The 21,713-nt window shown below is 49.1% G+C and overlaps 1 protein-coding gene across 1 annotated transcript; it reads left to right on the top strand.

The window, feature by feature from the left end:
- Nucleotides 1–113: 113 nt before the first annotated feature.
- AJUBA (ajuba LIM protein) lies at nucleotides 114–11,723 on the top strand. The gene is made up of 8 exons (XM_058738513.1): nucleotides 114–2,991; nucleotides 5,782–5,883; nucleotides 7,564–7,631; nucleotides 7,764–7,826; nucleotides 8,576–8,706; nucleotides 8,790–8,841; nucleotides 9,599–9,667; nucleotides 10,167–11,723. Exons 1-8 carry the CDS (start codon nucleotides 1,956–1,958, stop codon nucleotides 10,290–10,292), a joined length of 1,647 nt encoding a protein of 548 aa, XP_058594496.1. The 5' UTR covers nucleotides 114–1,955; the 3' UTR covers nucleotides 10,293–11,723.
- Nucleotides 11,724–21,713: the final 9,990 nt, after the last annotated feature.

The following is a 21,713-nucleotide window of genomic DNA, read 5'->3' as shown; positions in this document are numbered from 1 at the left end:
AAGGAAGAATCCAGGTTTTCCTTCTCCATATGGAGACAGGAAAGGAGGGAGAGCCTTATGGTTAATTCTGAAGATGTTGCTCACAGCAGGTTCTGGATGCAACCTGATAGCTCCCCTCTGTTACTAACGCTTTCAGTGTTCCCTGCTTCTGGTCTGATAGTGAACTCTCCTCTGGATCAGAGAAGAGCTGTAGGCCTGATAGGGAAACAGAGAGGCTGATTCTCCCGAGAGATGAGGTCAGGGAGACAATGCAGCTAGGACAAAGAAGCCAAATAGTTTGTGCCAAATTAATTTCCCCAAAGATATTAACCTCCTTTGCTTCACCATTCCCTAAGGCTACACTAAGATTATGAAAGGTGTTCAAAATGTTGAAATGAAAATAATATGCATGATTTGTTTGCATATAATTTTCATACTCATCTACTATCTAAATACAAAAGAATCATTTTCCTTCTCCATTCTACCTCCTCCACCCCTTGCACCTGATGTGCTAGTCAGGGCAAAATCAGTTGACTGGTATTTAATTAGGTATGTTCAGTTTCAGCCCCCCCTTTCCTTCTTTCCTTGTTCTTGATCCTTCCAGTGTGGCCCATATTAGAAGCCTCTTTTCCTTTTCCACCCTGATCATTTTCACTTGCTAGCTCGTCTAAAGGACATTTCTCTTCTTCTTCCTAAGTTAATACTTACTCTTTATCACCAATCTCCTGTGGGCCAACCAAGGGGCAGGCATTCGCTAGCCCTAAAACCAGTCCTTCTATCCCCACAGTCACCTGAAATAGTTGCTAAAAATCTCATTTCCCAACACCAGGGGGTGTCTCTATTCCTGTATCTGTCCCACCCTGAAGGTAGAGATTAGTCCCAACCCTTTTCCCCACTCCTTTTACGTAGCCCCTAAAGCTCCTTCTCTCCCTACCGTCTCAGAGCTTTGGGTTCAGAAAGTGGTGTCTTTTTATTGCAGATTATCGTAGGTCTCTCATTCTGTCCGGACATGCATAGATTTTGCTTTTTCTTAGTCTGTTCATCTTTCGGTCTCCGTACCACCCACGATCCCCTTTGCTCCGGCTCGCCCTTTCTTTCGCTACCTGTCTTCCACCTCTCTACATGGGTTTCATCGCCCTTCTGGGTTCTTCACATACGCGTCTCTGAGCCTCTTTGTGTATCCACCTTTCTTTTTCCCTGTCCCCCTCTTTATGGAACTCTCCCTGTCTCACTACTTCTGTGCCAGTCTCTCTCCGTCTCTCCCACAGTCCCCACAGTAGGAACAAAGTCACGATGTTTGCGCAGAACATGCCTCGCGTCGCCCCGTCCGGGACCGTCACATTCCACCGTGCCCCTCCGCGCATTCCAACTGCAAACAAAGAGTTCCCCTCCCCCTCCTCCACTTTTCCCCGTCCCAATTTCTGAGAGATGTAGCGGCGCTGCCCAAACTGCCCCACGGCCGCCCCTCGCCTCCAGTCGGCAGGTCTCCACCTCCGGGCCAGTTACCACCAGCACCACCCTCCCCCTCCAGCGCACCAGAGATCCCTGCGCAGACACCCCCGTTCCTCCTGCACACAGCGCTCCGCCCCTCCCGGAAAGTAGATCCGGCCAGGCAGACAAAAGTTTGGGAGAGAAGTTCGGTCTGTGCTGAGTGTGAGAGTGAGGGGGGCGGGGGCCGAGGAGAGTGGGGCGGCAGGGCGAGTCGACGCGTGAACAGACAGACCTGCGGACGGGACAGCCGCGGCCGTAGGCCCTTCTAGCCCCGCTTAAGCTCTGATGCGTGGGGGGAAGCAGCCCCTCTCGCTGGGGGATGCTGCGGGATTCCCGGTGCCGGGCATCCGGGCCGCCCGTTAAACCCGTGTGCCTACCCCGTGCCCCCGGGGAACCGGAGTCCGGCCGCTGGGAAAGAGAAGCGGCCGCAGAGACGCTGCAGGGTGCCGGGCGGGGAGGGGGCTGGAGGCCCCAGGCCCGAGGGCATGGAGCGGTTAGGGGAGAAAGCCAGTCGCCTGCTGGAGAAGTTAAGACTCTCGGACTCCGGCAGCGCCAAGTTCGGCCGCAGAAAGGGTGAATCTAGCCGGTCTGGATCTGATGGGACCCCCGGGGCGGGCAAGGGGCGTCTGAGTGGGTTGGGGGGACCTAGGAAATCAGGGCCCCGTGGAGCTACTGGGGGACCTGGGGATGAGCCGTTGGAGCCAGCCCGGGAGCAGGGCCCCCTGGACGCTGAGCGGAACCCGCGCAGCTCCTTTGAGGCGCAGCGCTACGAAGGCTCCTTTCCTGGGGGGCCGCCTCCCACCCGGGCCTTGCCTCTACCTCAGTCATTGCCCCCCGACTTTCGGCTGGAGACCACGGCCCCAGCTCTAAGCCCCCGCTCCAGTTTCGCCAGTAGCTCAGCCAGCGATGCCAGCAAGCCGTCCAGTCCCCGGGGCAGCCTGCTGTTGGACGGGGCGGGGGCCGGTGGAGCTGGAGGTAGCCGACCCTGCAGCAATCGTACCAGCGGCATCAGCATGGGCTACGACCAGCGCCACGGCAGCCCCCTGCCCGCCGGGCCATGCCTGTTTGGCCCACCCCTGGCTGGGGCTCCGGCGGGCTATTCCCCTGGAGGGGTGCCGTCCGCCTACCCGGAGCTCCACGCTGCCCTGGACCGACTGTGCGCTCACCGGCCGTCGGGATTCGGCTGCCAGGAAAGCCGCCACTCGTATCCCCCGGCCCTAGGCAGCCCCGGGGCTCTAGCCGGGGCCGGAGTGGGAGCGGCAGGGCCGTTGGAGAGACGCGGGGCGCAACCCGGACGACACTCGGTGACCGGATACGGGGACTGCGCCGCGGGCGCCCGATACCAGGATGAGCTAACAGCATTGCTGCGCCTGACGGTGGGCACGGGTGGGCGAGAAGCTGGCACCCGCGGGGAACCCTCGGGGATTGAGCCGTCGGGTCTCGAGGAGCCGCCGGGTCCGTTCGTTCCAGAGGCCTCCCGGGCCCGGATGCGGGAACCAGAGGCCAGAGAAGACTACTTCGGTGAGTGAGACAAGTGGTTAGGGATGGGACGGCACCCGTCACAGCATTCGGTTCCCCACTGCCCCGACGGCCCCAGTTGCCGGCGCCGGGAAGTCGGAGGCGGAGACGCGGAGCTAGAAGAGGCAAGAGGGACTTCCCCTTTCCACCAGGTCTCAAATGGACCAGGGGCTCCTTATTCATGCTACATTCACCCCCCTGATTATGATCTCGTGAGTCCCAGTTCTTCAAGCTTTAGAGCCTCGGTTTTTCGCTGTAGGAGGCCTCGTGGGGAGGGGACCAAGTGGGGAGTGAGAGCATCCCCCATCTTGCTCCCCCCTAGGCGGCGGTGCCCCTGCAGGCTTCCGCGCGCCGCGCCCCCACCCCGGCCCAAGCTCCGCCCGCAGGAATTCGGGGAATGCGCGGGTGGGGGGCGGGGCGGGCGGGCCGCGTGCGTGCCGGCTCCTGCCCGGGCGCTCCAGGTGCCCGCGGGCGGGGCCGGCCGCGCGGCACGGCGCTGCGCTGGGCAGAGGGTGGAGTGCGGTGGGGGGCGGGGGTGCTGCTTGCTAACACGCGCGCAGCCGCGGCCGCGGTCGGGCAAATGGAACCCGGAGAGAGTGTGAAGTGTTCCGGGACGGAAAAGCGGGGACCCTGTTACTGGCTCGTCCCAGTCCTGCTGGCTTGCCTGCGTGCGTGGGCATTTAAGCGGAGATCTGGTGGTGTCCTCTTCTATTTTCCCTATCTTCCGGAAGTCAGGGCAAAAGCCATGACCACCCGTACACCAGCATCCCTAGTTGGTTAACGACCCTGTGTTAACTGCCAGAAATAACCTGGCCTTCAGTTTGGGGCACAACCTCCTCAGAATTCAGGCTGGAAGTAGCACGTTCTTTCCTGCTGCTGTTAAGGAAACCTGGTCGCTGTTTCTCTCCCCCACGCGGTCACCTTTAAGAGGTTTTAATTGATTATAAGTCACAGCTACCGGGGGGATATTGGGGTCTTAAAGGATCTTTTTAGCTAAGACCCACAACCACCACTTCGCTGCAGGAAGAAATGCTGATATGGTAGGAAGAGCAGAAATGGAGGGCTGTGGGCCTTTTCTCACCTTTCTCATCATCCATGTACCTGCGCTGGACCCCATGCTCTAGATCTCTATGGTTAGAAAGAAATGAGGCCGGGGAGAGGAACCCAGCCAAGGAGGGAAGGTTGAGGAGGAGGTTGAGGTAGCAGGCTGCAGTCTGGAAGGGCCCTGCCTGGTTCAACCCTCAGTGTTCCCATCCTGAGAGAGGAAAGCTGTAGAGTAGACAATGGTTTGGTCAACGGAGACAAAGCGACAGGATCCTTTTAGCAGTTTCCTTTGGGGGCCTGTGAGAAGTGGCTGTTGAGTGGAAAGAAGTCTCTTTGGCTAAGCCATCAGAGTTAAAAGGAAGAAAGGAGCTTGGACAGAGTGCAATAAAATGGCAGGAAGAACCTAAGTGTGGATATACTGGGTTGGAGGAGGTGAGGCGGACATGCCTGAGCAGTTTGTGCCAGTCTTCCCATAATGTTCAAGGCTTCCCAAAGAAATGGTTCTGACGGGCCCCCCTGGCATGGCAATCTTGGAGCAGATGTTCACTCTTATGGGCATTTCGACCCTAGAGGTAGGGGCCTCTTCTTCCTGAGAGTCAGGTTGCCTCCTCTGACAGAATCCCCAGCCTGACTGTACCCTCCTACTCTGGCCCCTAGTTAGGGGCCCTCTTCCTTGGCTACAGCCTTGCCCAGCTGCCAGAGGGTGGGAGCAGGACAGGCCTGGGCCCATCAATCGCTGCAGCTGCTGCACGGGCTCCCAAGCCCCTGGGCAAAGACTGGGATGGGCCCCAACAGGCAAGGAGTATGGCAGTGTGCCGAGGGGGAGAGGTGGGGCGGGGTGAGGCGGGCCCGTTGGGATCTGCTCCCCAAAGACAGGCCCTAGCCCTCACTCATGGGCCTGGAATTGGGGAGTGGAGGGAGGGAAGAACACACCCAGGAAAGGTGGGTGCCAGAGCCAGGTGTATGTGTTTTAGGGGGAGGGGTGTCAGAGAAGAGCAGTTTAGCTCTATTCCTCCCAAGATCGATGTCTGGGAGACATTAGGGACTCTGTCACCCTTCCCCCACCTTCCTATGCAACTTCCAGTCCCTGGAACACACCCTACATTCTTAGCAGCCACCTCCCCACAGGAGTCATGCTCACATGGTCCCCTCTGCACAGGGCCCTCTGCTGAGCCATATCCTTCTTTTCATCCTTGAAAGCCTGGAGGTGTGGAGCAGTAAGAAGTCATTCTGTAGCTGAATAGCAGCTCATTTTACAGATGGGGAAACTGAGGTCCCAGAGAGGCTTTCTGGACCTGGCCTACTTTCTCTAGGAGTCCACTGCTGGGACATTATGGACTGGCATATCTGACTCCTTGTCCCACACAGTGCAACAGGGTTCATATCCTAGCCTATTAGTCTTTTCTTCCTGACAGAACGTAAGCATTTATTTGAAGGCCAAGGACCATATCTTTGACCTTTTCCAATCTTCCACAGTTTTGGACACGATGTTTTTCATAGGCACAAACTAGATGCTCAGAAAATATCTGTTGATTAATCACGTAAACAAGAATGGGTCTGCTCAGCCAAGACCTTTTTGCATCCCATTTCTCGTTATCCTCTCTTCCCAGGAGGGAGCCCATCAAAGGGAGGCTGAGACCACTGGTCCTCTGGCACAATTAGGAAAGAATAGTGAGGAAAGATCCTGAATCTCTGGTTTTGAGCTGAGGGCATAGGGTGTGATGCTGACAACCTCTTCTCTCCCCTCAGGCACCTGTATCAAGTGCAACAAAGGCATCTATGGGCAGAGCAACGCCTGCCAGGCCCTGGACAGCCTCTACCACACCCAGTGCTTTGTCTGCTGCTCCTGTGGTGAGTGTGTCCCCTAGGCCTTCCCGCAGGGGCTGGGGCCTCAAGCACTCCCCACATGCATCCACACTCACAAGTGCCTAGGGAAAGCAGAGCTTTTGCCTCTTCACTTGCTCACACAGCAGCTGTCAGGTGCCCACCATATGTCTGGGTGTCCATTGCTGCCCCGCCTTTCCTTCTCTGTGCTTTACCTGACTCTCTAGTCCCCATATTGGGTCTGCTTTCTGGAGTGAGTCCTCCCTTCCTCCATTCAGCCTCTTTCCTCCCCTGTGTTCCTCCCTCTTTCTTCTGCCTCCTTGCTTGCCCAGCCTGGACTCCAGCCCGGCCTCAGCCTCTCCTTGGTGGGGTTTGGTCCTGGGCAGTCTGAGTTGCCTGGGGCGACAGTGAAAGACTGGAATGTGGGAAGGGTGGGGGTGGGCTGGGGGAGTTGGGAGCCATGGGGGGCGGAGAGAGGGGTTTTCTCTTGGCTGGTCAGAGTTCAGCCACCTCGCTGGAGTGCAGGCCACAGGGCCATGCCAAGCTGATGACATCACGCTCCAGGAATGCCCGCTGCTGTTAGCTCAGGAGGCCCGCCTGGGAGGGGGGGTGCTCCCAGTGGCCTTAACTCCCCGGCCCTTCCCTCACCTCCTTCATTACCCCTCCCCACTGCTTGCCCACTCTTGATTCCTTTGCTAAACCTTTAATCTCCTATCTCTGCCTGTCTGACTCCAGCACTCAGCTTTTCTCTCCTTCCACCCCAATCCTCCCCCACCGCCCCACCTCTGCCTGGTTCTCTTAGGTTCATCTCTCTGTCTGTCCTGTTTGTAGGGCCTCTCCTGGGTATGTCTCTTTCCTTCTTTCTACCCCTGCTGTGTCTCATGAGTTTCTAAGTCAGCTTTTCTAAACCACTGGACAGACGTGGAAGTGGAGATTGTGATCAAAAGAGGGCAGAGGAAGTGGCCAACTTGCCCATTCTCCATCCTGGGTCTCACTCCTACCCCCTCTCTGACAAGTTAGACACCCTGGAGCAGTTCCTAAGTATTGATCACATGTTTTGTCTGCTCACAGAAGATCCTGGATTCCCTGGGTTCCTCTAAGCTTGGGGTAGCAGTTCAGTACAGCGGGAAAGGGAACTGACTTTGCTCCCAAGCAAAGCACTTTGTCCCCAGCAGTAACGCCAGTATGTCCTGACCTGCCGAGCCTGTCCCTGGAAAAAGACAGACAGGGCTGGGAGAGCAAGATGGCTGTCCACAAAGAGGCCTCTAGGTTGAAAAGTCTCAGAGGGCGAGGCCTGTGACAGTGTGACCACCTCTGTGGGCATCGTCCAGCACCTTGTTCAGAGTTCCTTTACCTTGTGCCCCAGCCTGTGGTTGGCTTTGCTTTCCCTGGTGGCTCCCCGTGCACTGGTGGGGAATGTACTTGTTTAGGGAGGCCAGGAAACTAGAAAACTGTTGAGGAGGCAGGAAGTGGAGAAGCAGTGAGCAGAGGAGAGGGGAAGCTGGCAGGAATGAGACCAAAGCAAATTGGAATTGCATCAGATGGGACTTTTGTGTAGGGAGGGAGGACAAACAGCAGTTAGGAGCATAGGCACTAAAGTCCAGACTTAAAGACACAATGCGACATTGGAGAGGAGTGACCCTGGGGCAGGGAAACCCTGTACCTGGACCCCGGGATGGCCTCCAGTCCTTTGTCTTCTGCTTCCAGGGCGAACTTTGCGCTGCAAAGCTTTCTATAGCGTCAATGGCTCCGTGTACTGTGAGGAAGATTATCTGGTGAGTGAGGGGTCCCCTGGGCCTGGACTTGGCTCCCACAGTGGATTCCCTTCTTGGTGGTCCATTGGGGTTCCACCCATCAGGTCATTCTCTACTTGTAACACCCTCCCTTGGTCTTTTCTTTCTCTGTAGTTTTCAGGGTTTCAGGAGGCAGCTGAGAAGTGCTGTGTCTGTGGTCACTTGATTTTGGAGAAGGTAAGCAAAGTGTCTTCATCTGAGACTCTCTATGAGCCTGAGGGGCCGAGGGGTAGAGCCAGGGGATAGGTGGTACTGAGAAAGGTGGAGGGAGGAACCGTATCACCACATGAATCACTTTCATCTCATTCTTCCCCAGAGCAACTGTTTACAGTGGCGTCCCTCTGCCTGTGGGGTCAAGTCTGGACCCCTAATCCTGCCACCCCAGGCTTCTGTAACCTAGTCTTTACCTAATTCTGCAGGCACAGCCAGGCCCTCCACCTGAGCAAGGGGTGTGGGATGCTGGGTCTTAATGTCCTTCCTGCTACTGACTGGGATCAGTTAGAACTGAGTTGTTCTTTTTTAATTTAGGAAGGAGGGATAGGATTAGATCAGAGGTCCTCAACTCTAGCAGCCTAGCAGATCACCTGGGAAGAAGTAAAGAAAATACCAGTGCCTGGGTCTTCATCAGAGACTGTGATGGATACTTTTGGGATAGGACCCAGGCATTGATGGGTATTTTAAGCTCCCTGGGTGATCCTAATATGTAGCCCCGGATGAGAACCACTAGCCTGGATGCTAAGAACTTGTTCAAGGTTTCTGCCTCTGTTTTAAGAGTCCTGGCTTCCCTCGGATTACGTAGCATTGTTCTGGGAGGATAGCAGGGGGTTGGATGGGGTTGGGGGGCAGCAGGAAGGGCCATGGGTAGCTGGGTAATGGGAGAGCCAAGATCTGAGGGAGACTGATTTTCCTCCCACTCCATGAGCCAGATCCTACAGGCCATGGGAAAGTCCTATCACCCAGGCTGCTTCAGATGCATCGTTTGCAACAAGTGCCTGGATGGCATCCCCTTCACAGTGGACTTCTCCAACCAGGTGTACTGTGTCACTGACTACCACAAGTGAGTCTACCCCCTTGGGGTATGGTGTGGAACTGGGCTCAGGGATTCTCCAACCTTAATTCATCTCTGTCTCTCTTTTTCAGAAATTATGCTCCTAAGTGTGCGGCCTGCGGCCAACCCATCCTCCCCTCAGAGGTCAGTATGTTTGGGTTCTCCTGCGGGGCAGCCAGTGCCGCTGCCCCTGGGAAGGGGATGGGACATAGGGCCTGGCTTCCCGCGGGAGGCAGTGGCGCTGAGGAATGTACTCTGCGAAGATTCCCGTGTGACTCTGCTCTCAGGGTCACCACCCTGACCCTAACATCCGGGCCTGGACATGTCTGACAGCCTCACTGGGCCCAGGCTTCATCTGGTCTCTCCCAGTCCAGAGGAGGAGACTTTCTTCGAGGTCAGGGTCACCAGATTCCAGAGGTAGGGGCTGGAAAAAAGGTGGGAAGAATCCTTAGGGCTGGTAGGAAGATGTCAGCAATGATTTATGCTGTGTGTGCGAAGCATTTGCCTGGGGAGAGAAGCCAAAAGCCAATGAGATATCAGATCCTGTTGGATCTCCTTGTCCCCAGCTTAGTTTACTTTACTTATGCTGCCTGCCCCCTTTCCCTCCCTCTGCTTCCCTCAAAGCTGGGAGAAGTAGGTAAGGCCAGAGCTGCTGGACAGAGGGAAGACAATGAGAGGACATGCATCCTGGAGGCAACCCTAAGAAAGGGTGGGGGGAAAGTTCTGGTAGGATCTGCAAAAACCATCTCAAAGCCACAGATGATTGCAGAGAGCTCTCTCTGGAGGCCTTTGTATGATCTTCCCATTGGTGTGGGAGGGGCCCATAGTAGGGAAGGTAAAGTTGGGGTTGTCATGCTGTGCTCATCCCAAGCTTATCCCATGGGGGTCTGCATCATTTCAGGGCTGTGAGGACATTGTGAGGGTGATATCCATGGACCGGGATTATCACTTTGAGTGCTACCACTGTGAGGTGAGTGTTGGGAGCCAGGGCTTCTGGAGGAGAATGGGAATGGGGCTGGGGGGTGAGGCATGTCCCTAAACTGCCTGCAGGAGAGGTCTAAGGCATGGAAACCAGGAAGGTGCTCTGGCCTATCTCCAGTGTGTGTGTGTGTGTGTGTGTGTGTGTGTGTGTGTGTGTCTGTCTGTCTCTCTCTCTCTCTCTCATCCTCCAGCCACCCTCTCTGGTCTTGGTTGTTTAGTCCTTTCTGAATCTGGCTTCCCCAGAGGCAAGACTAAACTAGGGACTCCTGGTAACTGCTGGAAATGGGAGTCTGACTCATTATTTCTGCTGTAGCAGCGACACCTGCTGTCCCGCTGAGGTATTTTCTCAGGTTTCTTCTCTGGGAGTCTATCCCTTCCAACCCCACCTCCTTTCTTCCAGTCATTAGGAGTCTGATGTGGAGCAAGGCAGACTCCCAAGATGTCTGAGGTGCCTAGGCTGAGGTAAACTAGATGTCCTTCTTCCCTAGGACTGCCGGATGCAGCTGAGTGATGAGGAAGGCTGCTGCTGCTTCCCTCTGGATGGGCACTTGCTCTGCCACGGCTGTCACATGCAGCGGCTTAATGCCCGACAGCCCCCTGCCAACTATATCTGAACTGCAGTCGCTACTGCTGCCTTCGCCACCATTGACAAATTCCTCTGGCCAGAGGGCCCCTCTGAGGCCAGCCGAGGCAAGGAACGCACTCCCAGGCCGGGAAGAAGAGCCCTCTGGGGAAGGCCCCAAGGGCCAGAGACCCAAAGATATGACATTCCAAATGGATTGTGGAGAAGGAACCTTCCAATTGCCATGGTGGGGTGACTGGCTTTCTTTCCATGTGTGTAGCCTGTGCTGTAGCGTGTACTCAGGCACACACTGCAGGCGAGTTCCAGTACTTTCTAAAGGTCTGATTCTGGTCTGTATCTCCAGTCTATGATTATGCATAAGTCAAGTGATGTTCCAGCTTTGGATTATAGGAAGAGAGGACATCATGAGCACTCCTCACTCTTTTGTACCCCTCATGTGGGTCAAGTATGGGGTCAGCAGGTTCTTACCACAGTGTCTTTGTATCTGGATGAAGAGATGGACACTAGACCTTATTAATGAGTTTTTTTCTTGGCCACTTTCTCCCTATAGACTAGGAGCACTGCTCACCCCTCTGCTGGGAAGGGGGACAGCTCTCAGTGGGCCTGTTGCCTGTATTGCCTATTTCTCAGGGACTCACGTGGGCCTGGGAAGGCTAGGTGGGTGCCCATACTTGGTTCCTCTTCTCCTCAGTTGGGGAAGTAATGAGTGGGTCCTTGGGGGTGGAGGTGCCAGGTGAGACATGTAAGAAGTGTCAGGCCAACCACGCTCCGTGCACATGCCCAGGTATAGGTGCACTGAGACCTCCAGCCCAATGTAGACACACATAGGCACATTCATAGACACACTGTCTCACTCCCTTCTTCTCAGGTCACTCTTACCCAGTTCTCTCATAGTCACTCACCACCCCAGACCTGCCACCTCTCAGAGGAATCTAGGATTATAACCACTACAACTCCCAAACTCTGAGGTTCTGGGGAGCCAGAGGGGCAACACACTTTGATCTGGTTCTAGTCGTTTGGCTGAAATCAGTTTACCTAAGCTAGATTCCCTTAAAGCCAATTCGTGGGAGACTTGTATGCTTAAAGTTTACTTGTTTTGGGGGGGGCAGGGAGGGTGCAAAAAAGGTGGTTTTATTGAAAGCACGGGAATAGGACCCATGGGCAGAAAGAGCTGCCAAAGTTTACTTAATGACCAGTTTGCCAAAAGCTCAGTCCCTTTGGGGTATTTTTATAGCCATTTAGGTGTTTCGTTGTTATGTTTTGGGTGTTTTCAAGATTTACATCTATTCATCCAACAGTACTTCTGAATTATTGTCAACAACATAAATTTATCAAATTTGCAGCACTTTGTAATGTTGAGATTGCTTCCTACCTTTATGGACATTTTCCTATGTTATCTACTTTTCAAACACTTTTCTAAAAAGTTTAAAGTTTCTAGCAATAAATATAATTGGTATGGACATTTTGTGTATCATTTTTTTGTGTTTCTTAATTCAATATTCCTTTACAAATTAGATGCCTTGGAAAATGTAATAGAGCTCAATATGATTTTGATGCTTTGGCCTAACTTCTACATTCCTGCTGTTAAAAATGCCAATATATTCTAAACAAATGAGCAGGCATGTGGCATGTTCAGTTGACTAACAATTAAAGGTTATGTGGACAACAACAATAAAAAGTGAAAGGGTAAATCTAAATCCTTTTGAAATGCTGCAGATTTGATAAATATTTATTTTAGACTAATTGTCTGTAGGTGAATTGGTTTTCGGCAAATTAATCTGATAATCTTTAATCCTTAGTCTTCATTCCCTGTCACTTAGAGTTTCATACTAGAAATGGTTACTCCTAAGAACAGAAGTTCCGCGTTTAGGGGTTATTCTAAGGTGACCATGCCAGCCAAGCTGGGGTTGCAGAGGAGAGGCCTGTGCATGAGGGTGTGAGGGGGAGTAAGAGCTCACATTCATACCCCTGACTGCAGAGGGGATGCACTTTTTTTGGAGGGATAAATGTTCTGATAGGTTACTTGATCTACAGCTGGGATTGCTTCTTCTGAATTATTATTATTAAATAAGTGAATACAATGATGCTGACTGGGCAATTTTCTCACCAGGCTGCTCCAGGCCTGGGAAATCCAGACAAGCATGTATACCTTTACACCCATCCCTTCTTTGACTCTTGGAGGTCGTGTCCACTCTGACCTTTGGTTTCTTACTCTGATTTCAGCCTCCATCTTACTGGCTGATTCCTTTCTGGGTCTGTGCTCCTCTGTGCCAGCCCCAAGGCTCCCCAGGACTCTGTTCTTGCCACTGGGGCTACTCCCTTCATCCTGAGAAAAGACAAGTACTAACAGCTGATGAGGACAGGCCCAGGGAAGGCAGGCTGTGGCAGAAGATCAGCCCCAGCCACCTCACGTTGTCACTGGCAGGCTCCCAAGTGTTCACTGCATTGCAAGACCTCTTCTTCCTGTTTCCCAGGAGACAGCTCTACCTGACCCATTCTATTTAATATTTACAGCTAATAGATTCGTGGGTGCTGCAAAGGACCCAGCAACAGGTAGACCTTGTTTGGCCAGCTTACTGCCTGGTTTTCATCAATAGCCACTAGGCCTGAGATGGGCAAGGGGGAAATGGGAGAGTCTTGGATCTTTTTGGTGTCTCTAGATGAGAGTCACAGTATGGGGGTCAGGCTTTCACAGCAGACTGGCTGTTTGCTCTGGTAAGCTCCGTTCACTACAGGCCTGAATGTGGTTTGGTTTATGAAGAATATGGCTGGTGGTGGTTCTCCCTCTGCCTCACTCCTTCAAGACCTGTTTCTCCCTTCCCCCTTTCCTAGGCCAGGGAATTGGTAAGATTCCATTTGCAATCAGGCCGGAGACTGTCCTCAGTTGAGGAAGTAGAGAAAGCTATTTCTAGGCACATAAAGCCAGCTGGATAAGGTCCTTGAGATTGTACATATAACAAGAGGGATAATGAGAGAGAAAGGAGACTGATAGGATTGAGACAAAAGGATTGGAAAAACCAGTGAGCAAAAGCATTTTGTTGTTTTAGAAGATCCAGACCCGAGCCAGGTCATTTGGAGCCCTAATGTTAGAGGGTTCCACAACAAAGACAATCTCCGTCCTCTCCATTCTCCCTCACAGCAAAGGAGAACCTAAGACGGGCTCTGCCTTGCTGCCCGTTACTGGTGTAGAGACCTTGGAATATCCACACTTGGCCCTGGTTGTGAAGGACTGAGGTTTGACCTTGGAAACAAGAGCAAACTGTCACTGGGACATATGGATTAGAGCAGTCTAACGTGTTCGGAGAGTAGTCAGAGGCAGATTCTGTCCACCTATGCTTAGAAAGGCTAGCACTGCCCCTTGTGAAGGGAGCCAAGGAGCAATCCAAGCAGGGAGACACAGGTTACCAGGAACATCTGCTGAAAGGTGTAGGTTAGGCTTGTATCCTAGAGGGAGGGTTAGAGCCAAGCAGGGTGTGATTTTGGAACTCTGTGACCTCGTTTTACCAAATGAAGAAATAGAAATGGAGGGATAACGGCACTTACCTAAGGTCATGCAGCTGGAAAATGAGGTTCCAACTTTTGAAGACTAATAAAGAGTTTATTTCCCCTTTTCCCTCCCACCCGAACCTTCATCCCCATTGCAGGGACTCCCACAGCACAAGTAAACTGTAAATTAGATCAGCCCTTCATTATGATGGATAATTAGGGAAAGTTTTAGTGGGAAAGCCAGGGAATATAAGAGACAATAATGAAAACTTGTGGTTCTTACTAATGTTTTTGTTTTTTGTTTGGTTGGTTGGTTGGTTTTTTTGCTAACTTGAACTAGCAGTAGCCAAAGTATCTTTAAAAGCACATTAGAAGATGCAAAAGAAATACACTGCAGGAGAGTCCCTGCCCTTGAGGAGGTCACAGTCTAGCCAGGGAGACAAATACACACATAAAATGCCTTGAGAAGATTACAAGCAACATGTCACCAAGTGCAAAGTAATTGAGTGTTACAAACAAAAGACCTAATGCTGCAGGGTACAGATGACAGGGGGGAGACTTTGTTGGACTTCGATTGTAGATCAGAATGTGGCGGCCCATAGACAAATCCTGTCCCCAAATGCATTCTTTGGCCACTGGGAGTGGGAGTTATTTTTTATATTATTTTGAACCTTCATTGAGGAGAGGAAAATGCCAGCTAGTAAATGTGGAAAGAATGATAGAATTGGAAAAACAGCATTTTGTGAACCCGAATAAAATAATTGATTCGGGCCAAATTATTAATTAGCGTGAAAGCTATAAGTGGGCAACTGGACATAGTATGTATGTATATATGTGTATATACATATATATATATATATGATATAGTGCCAAGTAACCTACCAGCTTATGGTCTTGTCATTACTCATTTCCTGGAATGGGTCTTAGTATCACCAGCCAGTTGACCGGTTCTGGTGTGAGGCAAATACATAACCCAGCCTAGTGTAGAGTCCAGCTGCTCCCCACCCACCGGAGAAGTAGGACATGTAGCTTGAGGTTTACAGGAAGTTCTGTGACAAAGTAAAGGATGCCAGGAGGAAGCAACCCCACAAACCTAGGAGGTGAGGTAATCTGCAGGGCAATGGGTCAGCGCTCTTGAGCAAGTCCACATGATTTTTTTTTTTTTAACTTCAAAACTGCTAGATTAGAGGGACTTAAGCTATCTCATAACAATACAACGCATGGTCCTGGATTCCCTATTGGTTTAAGCAAATTGCTATAAAAGATATTTGGAGTCAACTGGGAAATTTTTTATATGGACAGGGGATTAGATGAGGTGAAAATTTACTGAGCCGGAAAGGTCAAAATCATTAACAAAAATGCCAGTCACAAAACCAGTACAGGGTAATCGTATTTTGTTTTCAAAGTGTCTATATGTTTAAAAAAAAAAAGATCTGAAAGGATATGCATGAAGGTGTTGACAGTGGTGATCTCTGAGTGGTGAGAGTATGTTTTTGTGTTGTTGGCCTATGTTTTCTATTTTTATACAGTGCACTTGTACTGCCTCTGTAGTAGTAAAAAGCTGTTATGAATAAAATAACTAGTTGCCAACTTTTATAATTAAGGAGATTTCACATAAAAATCCATAGATTGTATGTGAAGAGAAGGGTTTCTAAGGTTTTTCTGAATAATCAGAAGATCTGTCACCCCTGGCCTTCCAGTCTCACAAGGCAACAATTAGTTGGAACCGAATGATAGCTGCTCCTTTATAGGGTATATTTTCTCCTTCATTTGTCACAGTTCTTACCACTCTGTGTGCTTCACACTGCTTACTGCCTGGCTCCTGTAGACCCTCTATTTGAGTCAGTAACCCTCTAGCTGGGTGATCCTGATGGGCTCCTCCCCATCCATAGACCCTCCCATTATTAATTGTTGAAGGTATCAACAAATTAGTTTTGAAATGCTGCTCGAGAAAAGCATCTGTTCCAGAATTACTTGTGCCTGGTTTGTTTGTTTGTTTGTTTGTGTTTGTTTTTGTTTTTGTTTTTTATAAGGCAACCCAGTCATGTGAAACCCAGATGTAATAATCTACTTAGCTACCATGGTTGCATACTGTAAATTAGTTTAGCAAAATGTCTCTTTGGCAAATGGAATTTGGAAAGTATACTAAATTGCTAACTTCCTCAAGGTTTTGCTTTTTTTTTTTTGCCATTACACCTTAATCTTAGGGGGCATTTCAAAATTTACAATGTATGGTCTTCCCAACCATGAAACTCCAAATGCCCTTTGGTTGGTCTGTTTCTCCCACTGGTTCTGATACAGTTTTTAAAGGAGAAAATCTCTTTCATATGCAACTCAGTGTAAGACAGTGTCATCATCAGTTTAAAATCCAGGGAAATACTTTTATCAGCCTGGCACATGTTTTCTCATTACAGCAGCACACTCAATCCTTATAACAAGAACTGCACACGTTGTGCCTCATGTCTAGCTTTTCAAAATGATACTGGTCTTCTTCTGAATCAATTTCCTTTACTGTCTCATATCCCTTTGGTAAAAATTGTTTCAATCTGTCCCATTTTTGAGCCAAATTTCTCAGCTTTTCTTTGAGATCCAAAATGTCCTATCAGGCCTTATTTATATACTAGTTCACAATGGTGTCTCAGTAAAACCAGGCTCATTTCAGTTTGTATAACAAACGTTTCCATGAACAGACAGGCAACCCTTGAAGCCACAAGGGAGCTGGGTTTGAAATCCCCCTTGGAATGGTTAAGCAATTGAAAAATGGCACATTATGAACATTTGTTCCAAAATTGCCATTCGATGTCATAGGTTGATTACGTATTTTCTTTATCCACTTGTTTTCTCCTTAAATCATGTACTCACAATGGGCATGGAATTTCCTAGCTTAATCATCAATAGTTGTGTCTCTGAATACCTTCATTTTCCAGTGAACACCCTTGAAAATAATTTGAAAACCTCTTGACTGCCTGTAAATTTTATTCCTGAAACTGGTTTCTGGGTCCATAATACAAATATATTCTTGCTACTCATATTCAGATACTTTCAAAGTAGTATGTTTCATTTTTTTTTAATTTTTCTAAACAATTGCCCAGTTAAGTGTAGTTCCACACTCCAATGGCGATTTTAATATCCTAGCTTTGAAATCTGATTATTGAAGCCCAAATTTTCCATGTGAAAACGTATTCTACTCAAAAGTTTCCATTGGTTTGATAAATAGAATGTGTACTAAATACTCTATCTTTGCAGTGCCATTTTGTTTCCTGGCTAGAGTGTGGGAGGCAGAGTTCTTACAATGTTCTCAGCAAATCTCCATTCTTCTCTGTAATTCTAAACAATGCAGCCAAGGAATGTCCAAGTCTGAAAGGTTAAGTAAACTTTTCTCAGGCTCCCATTTACATTTAACATCAAGTTCAAAACATACACATTAATATTTTTTGAATACTAGATCAAGAGCAATGTCTCCAAGAAAGTAGAGCTAGATTGTGGGCAGGAGTTATGCCTAATTTATCTTTCTACACGCTCCCCCCCCCCCCACCCCACCCTCCCATTCCTTGCAAGAATCTAGCTCAGGAATACTTGAGCATGTTCTTGGCTTTATCATTAAAGAACATTTAAGAAGTGAGTGATTGTATTTTGCATATGGCATAGCAGAATGTGAGATGAACAACACTGATGAAGAGACAGGCCTATAAAGGTCAAGCGTTCCATGGAACAAACAAAACTATATAAGGAATTAACATTGTGGGGTGGTGAAAATTCATTCTTTCAACAAATAAGCGCTCCATATGCCAAGCACTGAGATAGGTACCTTAGGATCATGGAGGAAGCACCTCCTTAAATACAAACCCAAACAAATGAAGGTTTTAAAGTGGATTTCATGCCACTTCTCAACAATAGACACAGACTAAAAAAATGGACTATTGATACTAGTACATTTATGAATTGCAAAATTATGCTGAGTGAAAGAAGCCAGACAAAAAGTACCTCTTTATTTTATGCCATTTATATAAAATTCTAGAAAGTGCAAACTAATCTATAGTGACAGCAGATCAGTGGTTGGGAGGGGCCAGAAAGAATTACAAAGGGGCACAAGTAAACATTTAGAGGGTGATGCATATGTTCACTCTCTTGATTGATTATGGTGATAGCACATATGTATAGTTAAGGTTGAAACTTAATGAATTGTACATGTTAAATAATGTATGTCAAAATACCTAAATAAAACTTTTTTTAAAGTTTATTTATTTTTGAGATAGAGCGCAAGTGGAGGAGGGACAGAGAGAGAGAAGGAGGCAGAGAATCCCAAGCAGGCTCTGCACTGTCATTGTGGAGCCTGACATGGGGCTCGAACCCACAAAACCCTGTGATCATGACCTGAGCTGAAACCAAGACTTGGATGGTTAACTGGCTGAGCCACCCAAGGCCCCATAAATAAAACTGTTTTTGTGTGTATTTTTGTTGTTGTTGTTTTTTATTTTTATTTTTGAGAGAGAGAGACAGAGAGAAAAGAGCACACATGAGCAGGGATGAGGAGCAGAAGGAGAATCTCAAGCAGGCTCCACACTCAGGGAGGAGCCCAACGCAGGACTCAATCTCATGACCCTGGGATCATGACCTGAGCAGAAATCAAGAGTTGGATGCTCAATCGACTGAGCCACCTAGGAGCCCCTGTTTTTAGTTCTTATTTATTTATTTATTTAGTAATCTCTGCACTCAACATGGGGCTCAAACTCACTCACAACCCTGAGATCGAGAGTCCCATGCTCTTCTGACTGAGCCAGCTAGATGCCCCTGTGTGAGTGGTTTTTTGTTTGTTTGTTTGTTTTAATTTGGGAGTAAAAGAGGGAGGGAGGGAGAGGGAGAGAGAAAGACAATGAATTCTAGGGACTCTCTTGCAAATCTTACTTGCTCAAGGACATCAGACAGTGTGCAATTGTAATATCTTTTTTCAGTACCTTGCTGCAGTTTTGATTGCCAAGATGGTCTATGGGCTAAATGTTGTAGTCTTATGTAGAACTTGCCTATACAGTCCTTCACTTCAGCTGGGCCAGTGTCCTCTTGAACCCAGAAAGCAGCTTGGACTCCCTGTCTCTGCCTATGCTTGCTGGGATATTCCTCCATTCTAAATGATCTGAATTTTCTCTCCTTTTAGGCCCAGTTAAGATAAGATTGATTTCATAGTCCTTACTATCCATTCCTGCAGAAAGAGTTCTGTACCTTCTTTTAAGTTTCCCTAGTATTTATAACCTTTAAACATTTTTTTAAGTTTATTTATATCGAGAGAGTGTGTACTCACATGAGCAGAGAAGGAGGGAGAGAGAGAATCCCAAGCAGGCTCCATGCTATCAGCACAGAGCCCGACATGGGGCTCGATCTCACAAACTAAGATCATGACCTGAGCCGAAATCAAGAGTTGGACACTGAGCTGACTGAGCCACCCAGGCAACCCTAAGATTTTTTATTTTTAAGTAATCTCTACACCCAACTCAAACTTAGAACCCTGAGATCAAGAGTCACATACTCTACTGACTGAGCCAGCTAGGTGCCCCTCTAGTATTTATAATTTGCTTTTAGTATTTATTTGCTTCTAGTATTTATTATTTGCTTTTTGTGTGCATGTCTTATCTTCTCAACTAGATTATGAATTTCAGGGCAGGGACTGGGTCATATTTATCTATGGGTCTCTCTCAAGACACTTAATATGTGCTCAATAAGTGTCAATTTTAAAATACCTCACTTTGATAGTCTTTCCAAAGCACTTTTCAGCCATTATCTCATTTGATCATTACATCAACACTACGAGATTGGAGGAGCTAGAAATATGTTATTCCCTCCTTGTGACAAATAAGGAACCTGAAGCCCAAGGTCAGAGAGAGAGAGAGAGAGAGAGAGAGAGAGCCGGAACAGATAATTACATATGAAGGTTTGAGCCAATTCAAGGTTTCCCATGGCTCTCCCCCTCGTTCCCCTCTATGCTATCTGAAGACAGGCCTCTTCACCCTTCACCTTTGCGCTCCCCAAGTCCTTTAGAGCTGTTTAGCCAAAGCTTTGTAGTACCAGATTATAAAACTTGACAAATACGAGACATGAAATTTCAGTAGATTTCTGATCAGCTCTGAGTCACCAAAGCATGCTTGCTATTTTGTTCCAAGTGTCGTTTGTTAGGGACATTATGCCTGATATTTAATGATGCTGCACCACAGAGCTGAGGAAGCATAAATGATTTTTAAAAGCCGTAGAAAATGACAGCACTTTAATATTAAGCACGAAAGGTGGCAGCTGACAAGATGACCAGGGATATAAAATTTCTGCACTGGATCACATTATTCCTCTATGTATTGCCAGTAGAACTCTCTGGTTGGTACTAAAGGAAAATATGAAACTCTCTACCACCCTGCACACCTAACCAAGATTCCTGCCCCACCATCCCAGACTACCAGCTTCTCTGATGCAAGAGATTTGAGAAACTTGGTGTAATTTACTTAGCATCAAATACTATTTTAGAAATAATTCACTTAATGATTACGTTCCAGTCAACTTTGAAAAGAGGGTAGGAGTGAGTGGTGTTTAAGACAGAGAGAGGTAGGGGAACCCCCTTGACAGAAGTAATGATCTTGGGTTAAAGTCTGTAGGCAGCCTCAGGTCAAGCCCAGTGAGAAAGTCAGTCGTCCCCTCCCTCCCATCCAGCCTCCTGCTGAGACCCCTCATTGGCTGAAAGTAGGGCATATGGAAACCCTGAAGTATTTACAGGCAGTCCTTACTGGTCTATATAGGTGTCAAAAAGCAGAATGTGTATCTGGGGGGCAAATGGAAGATATCTAGCTCATTGGTCTAGAGATGGGCCCGTGACCCAGTCTGGTCAATGAGACATATGGGAAAGTCTGCTGTGTACTTTGGGAAAGATTTTCTTCCCTGACTGTTGCAGGAAGAAGGCTCCTCCCCTTCCTGCCTCCTTGGGATGCTGTTGAATTGGATGTACTTCTTGGATTTCTGCAGCTACCCTGTAACCATAAGGAAAATGCAAAAAAACATGACCACAGAGTTACTAAGAAGCCTTGGGATCTCCAGCTCCAGACTTATTTTTTTTTTTTAATTTTTTTTTCAACGTTTTTTATTTTTGGGACAGAGAGAGACAGAGCATGAACGGGGGAGGGGCAGAGAGAGAGGGAGACACAGAATCGGAAACAGGCTCCAGGCTCCAGGCTCCGAGTCATCAGCCCAGAGCCGGACGCGGGGCTCGAACTCACGGACCGCGAGATCGTGACCTGGCTGAAGTCGGACACTTAACCGACTGCGCCACCCAGGCGCCCCTCCAGACTTATTATTAAGCAAACTATACGAGTCCCTATAGTTTAAAAAAGGAGAGAAGGTGAAAGGGAGGGAGGGGGGAGAGGGAGCGAGCTAGCCTGAGAGAGCGAGGTGAATGAAGGATGAGAGATAATGAAGTTAGAGGAGCCTGGGGGAGGAAATTAGATTGGAAGCTGACCCAGGGGGCAGCGCCAGAGTGAAGAGACTGGCAGGTTTAGTGTGGGCGGCAGGTGTAAGGTTCAGAGGGCCATTGGGTCCGATTTAGACTCTGTGAGCTGCGACCATGAACAAGTCACTTAACTTCTCGGCGCCTTAGTTTTCCCCTCTGTAAAATGGGTATGATAGTGACTCTCTCGTAGGATGCCCTAAGAACTGACGTAAGAACTAAATGAGGAACCCGCAAGGCAAGTAAAGCCTATTGACATAGTTCTTGACTCATTGTAGGCCCTCGATAAATGTTAGCAATCATTACCATTTTCTCTACATTTGCCCTCAACAAAGGGGACGCCCTCAGAAAAAGGGGCAAAGAGGCCTTCCCATCCCGCACTCCAAAAGCGGAAAAGCCGGGCTCGCAGATGGTTGAGGACTGAGGGCGCGCGCTCGACGAGGGGCGGGGCCTGCAGTTCCCGCTTCAGGCGGGGCCCCGCCCCTCCTCCCT

Source organism: Neofelis nebulosa, chromosome 7, assembly GCF_028018385.1.
Source record: "Neofelis nebulosa isolate mNeoNeb1 chromosome 7, mNeoNeb1.pri, whole genome shotgun sequence".
Taxonomy (NCBI): Eukaryota; Metazoa; Chordata; class Mammalia; order Carnivora; family Felidae; genus Neofelis; species Neofelis nebulosa.
This window is presented reverse-complemented; position numbering and strand designations above follow the sequence as displayed.

What these genes read in the sequence shown, in the direction of transcription:
- AJUBA (XM_058738513.1), top strand. Translation starts at nt 1,956, where the DNA reads ATGGAGCGGTTAGGGGAGAAAGCCAGTCGCCTGCTGGAGAAGTTAAGA. An exon ending in TGTGTCACTGACTACCACAA is followed by an intron (nt 8,707 to 8,789) that starts GTGAGTCTACCC and finishes TCTCTTTTTCAG; the next exon opens with AAATTATGCTCCTAAGTGTG. An exon ending in TTGAGTGCTACCACTGTGAG is followed by an intron (nt 9,668 to 10,166) that starts GTGAGTGTTGGG and finishes CTTCTTCCCTAG; the next exon opens with GACTGCCGGATGCAGCTGAG.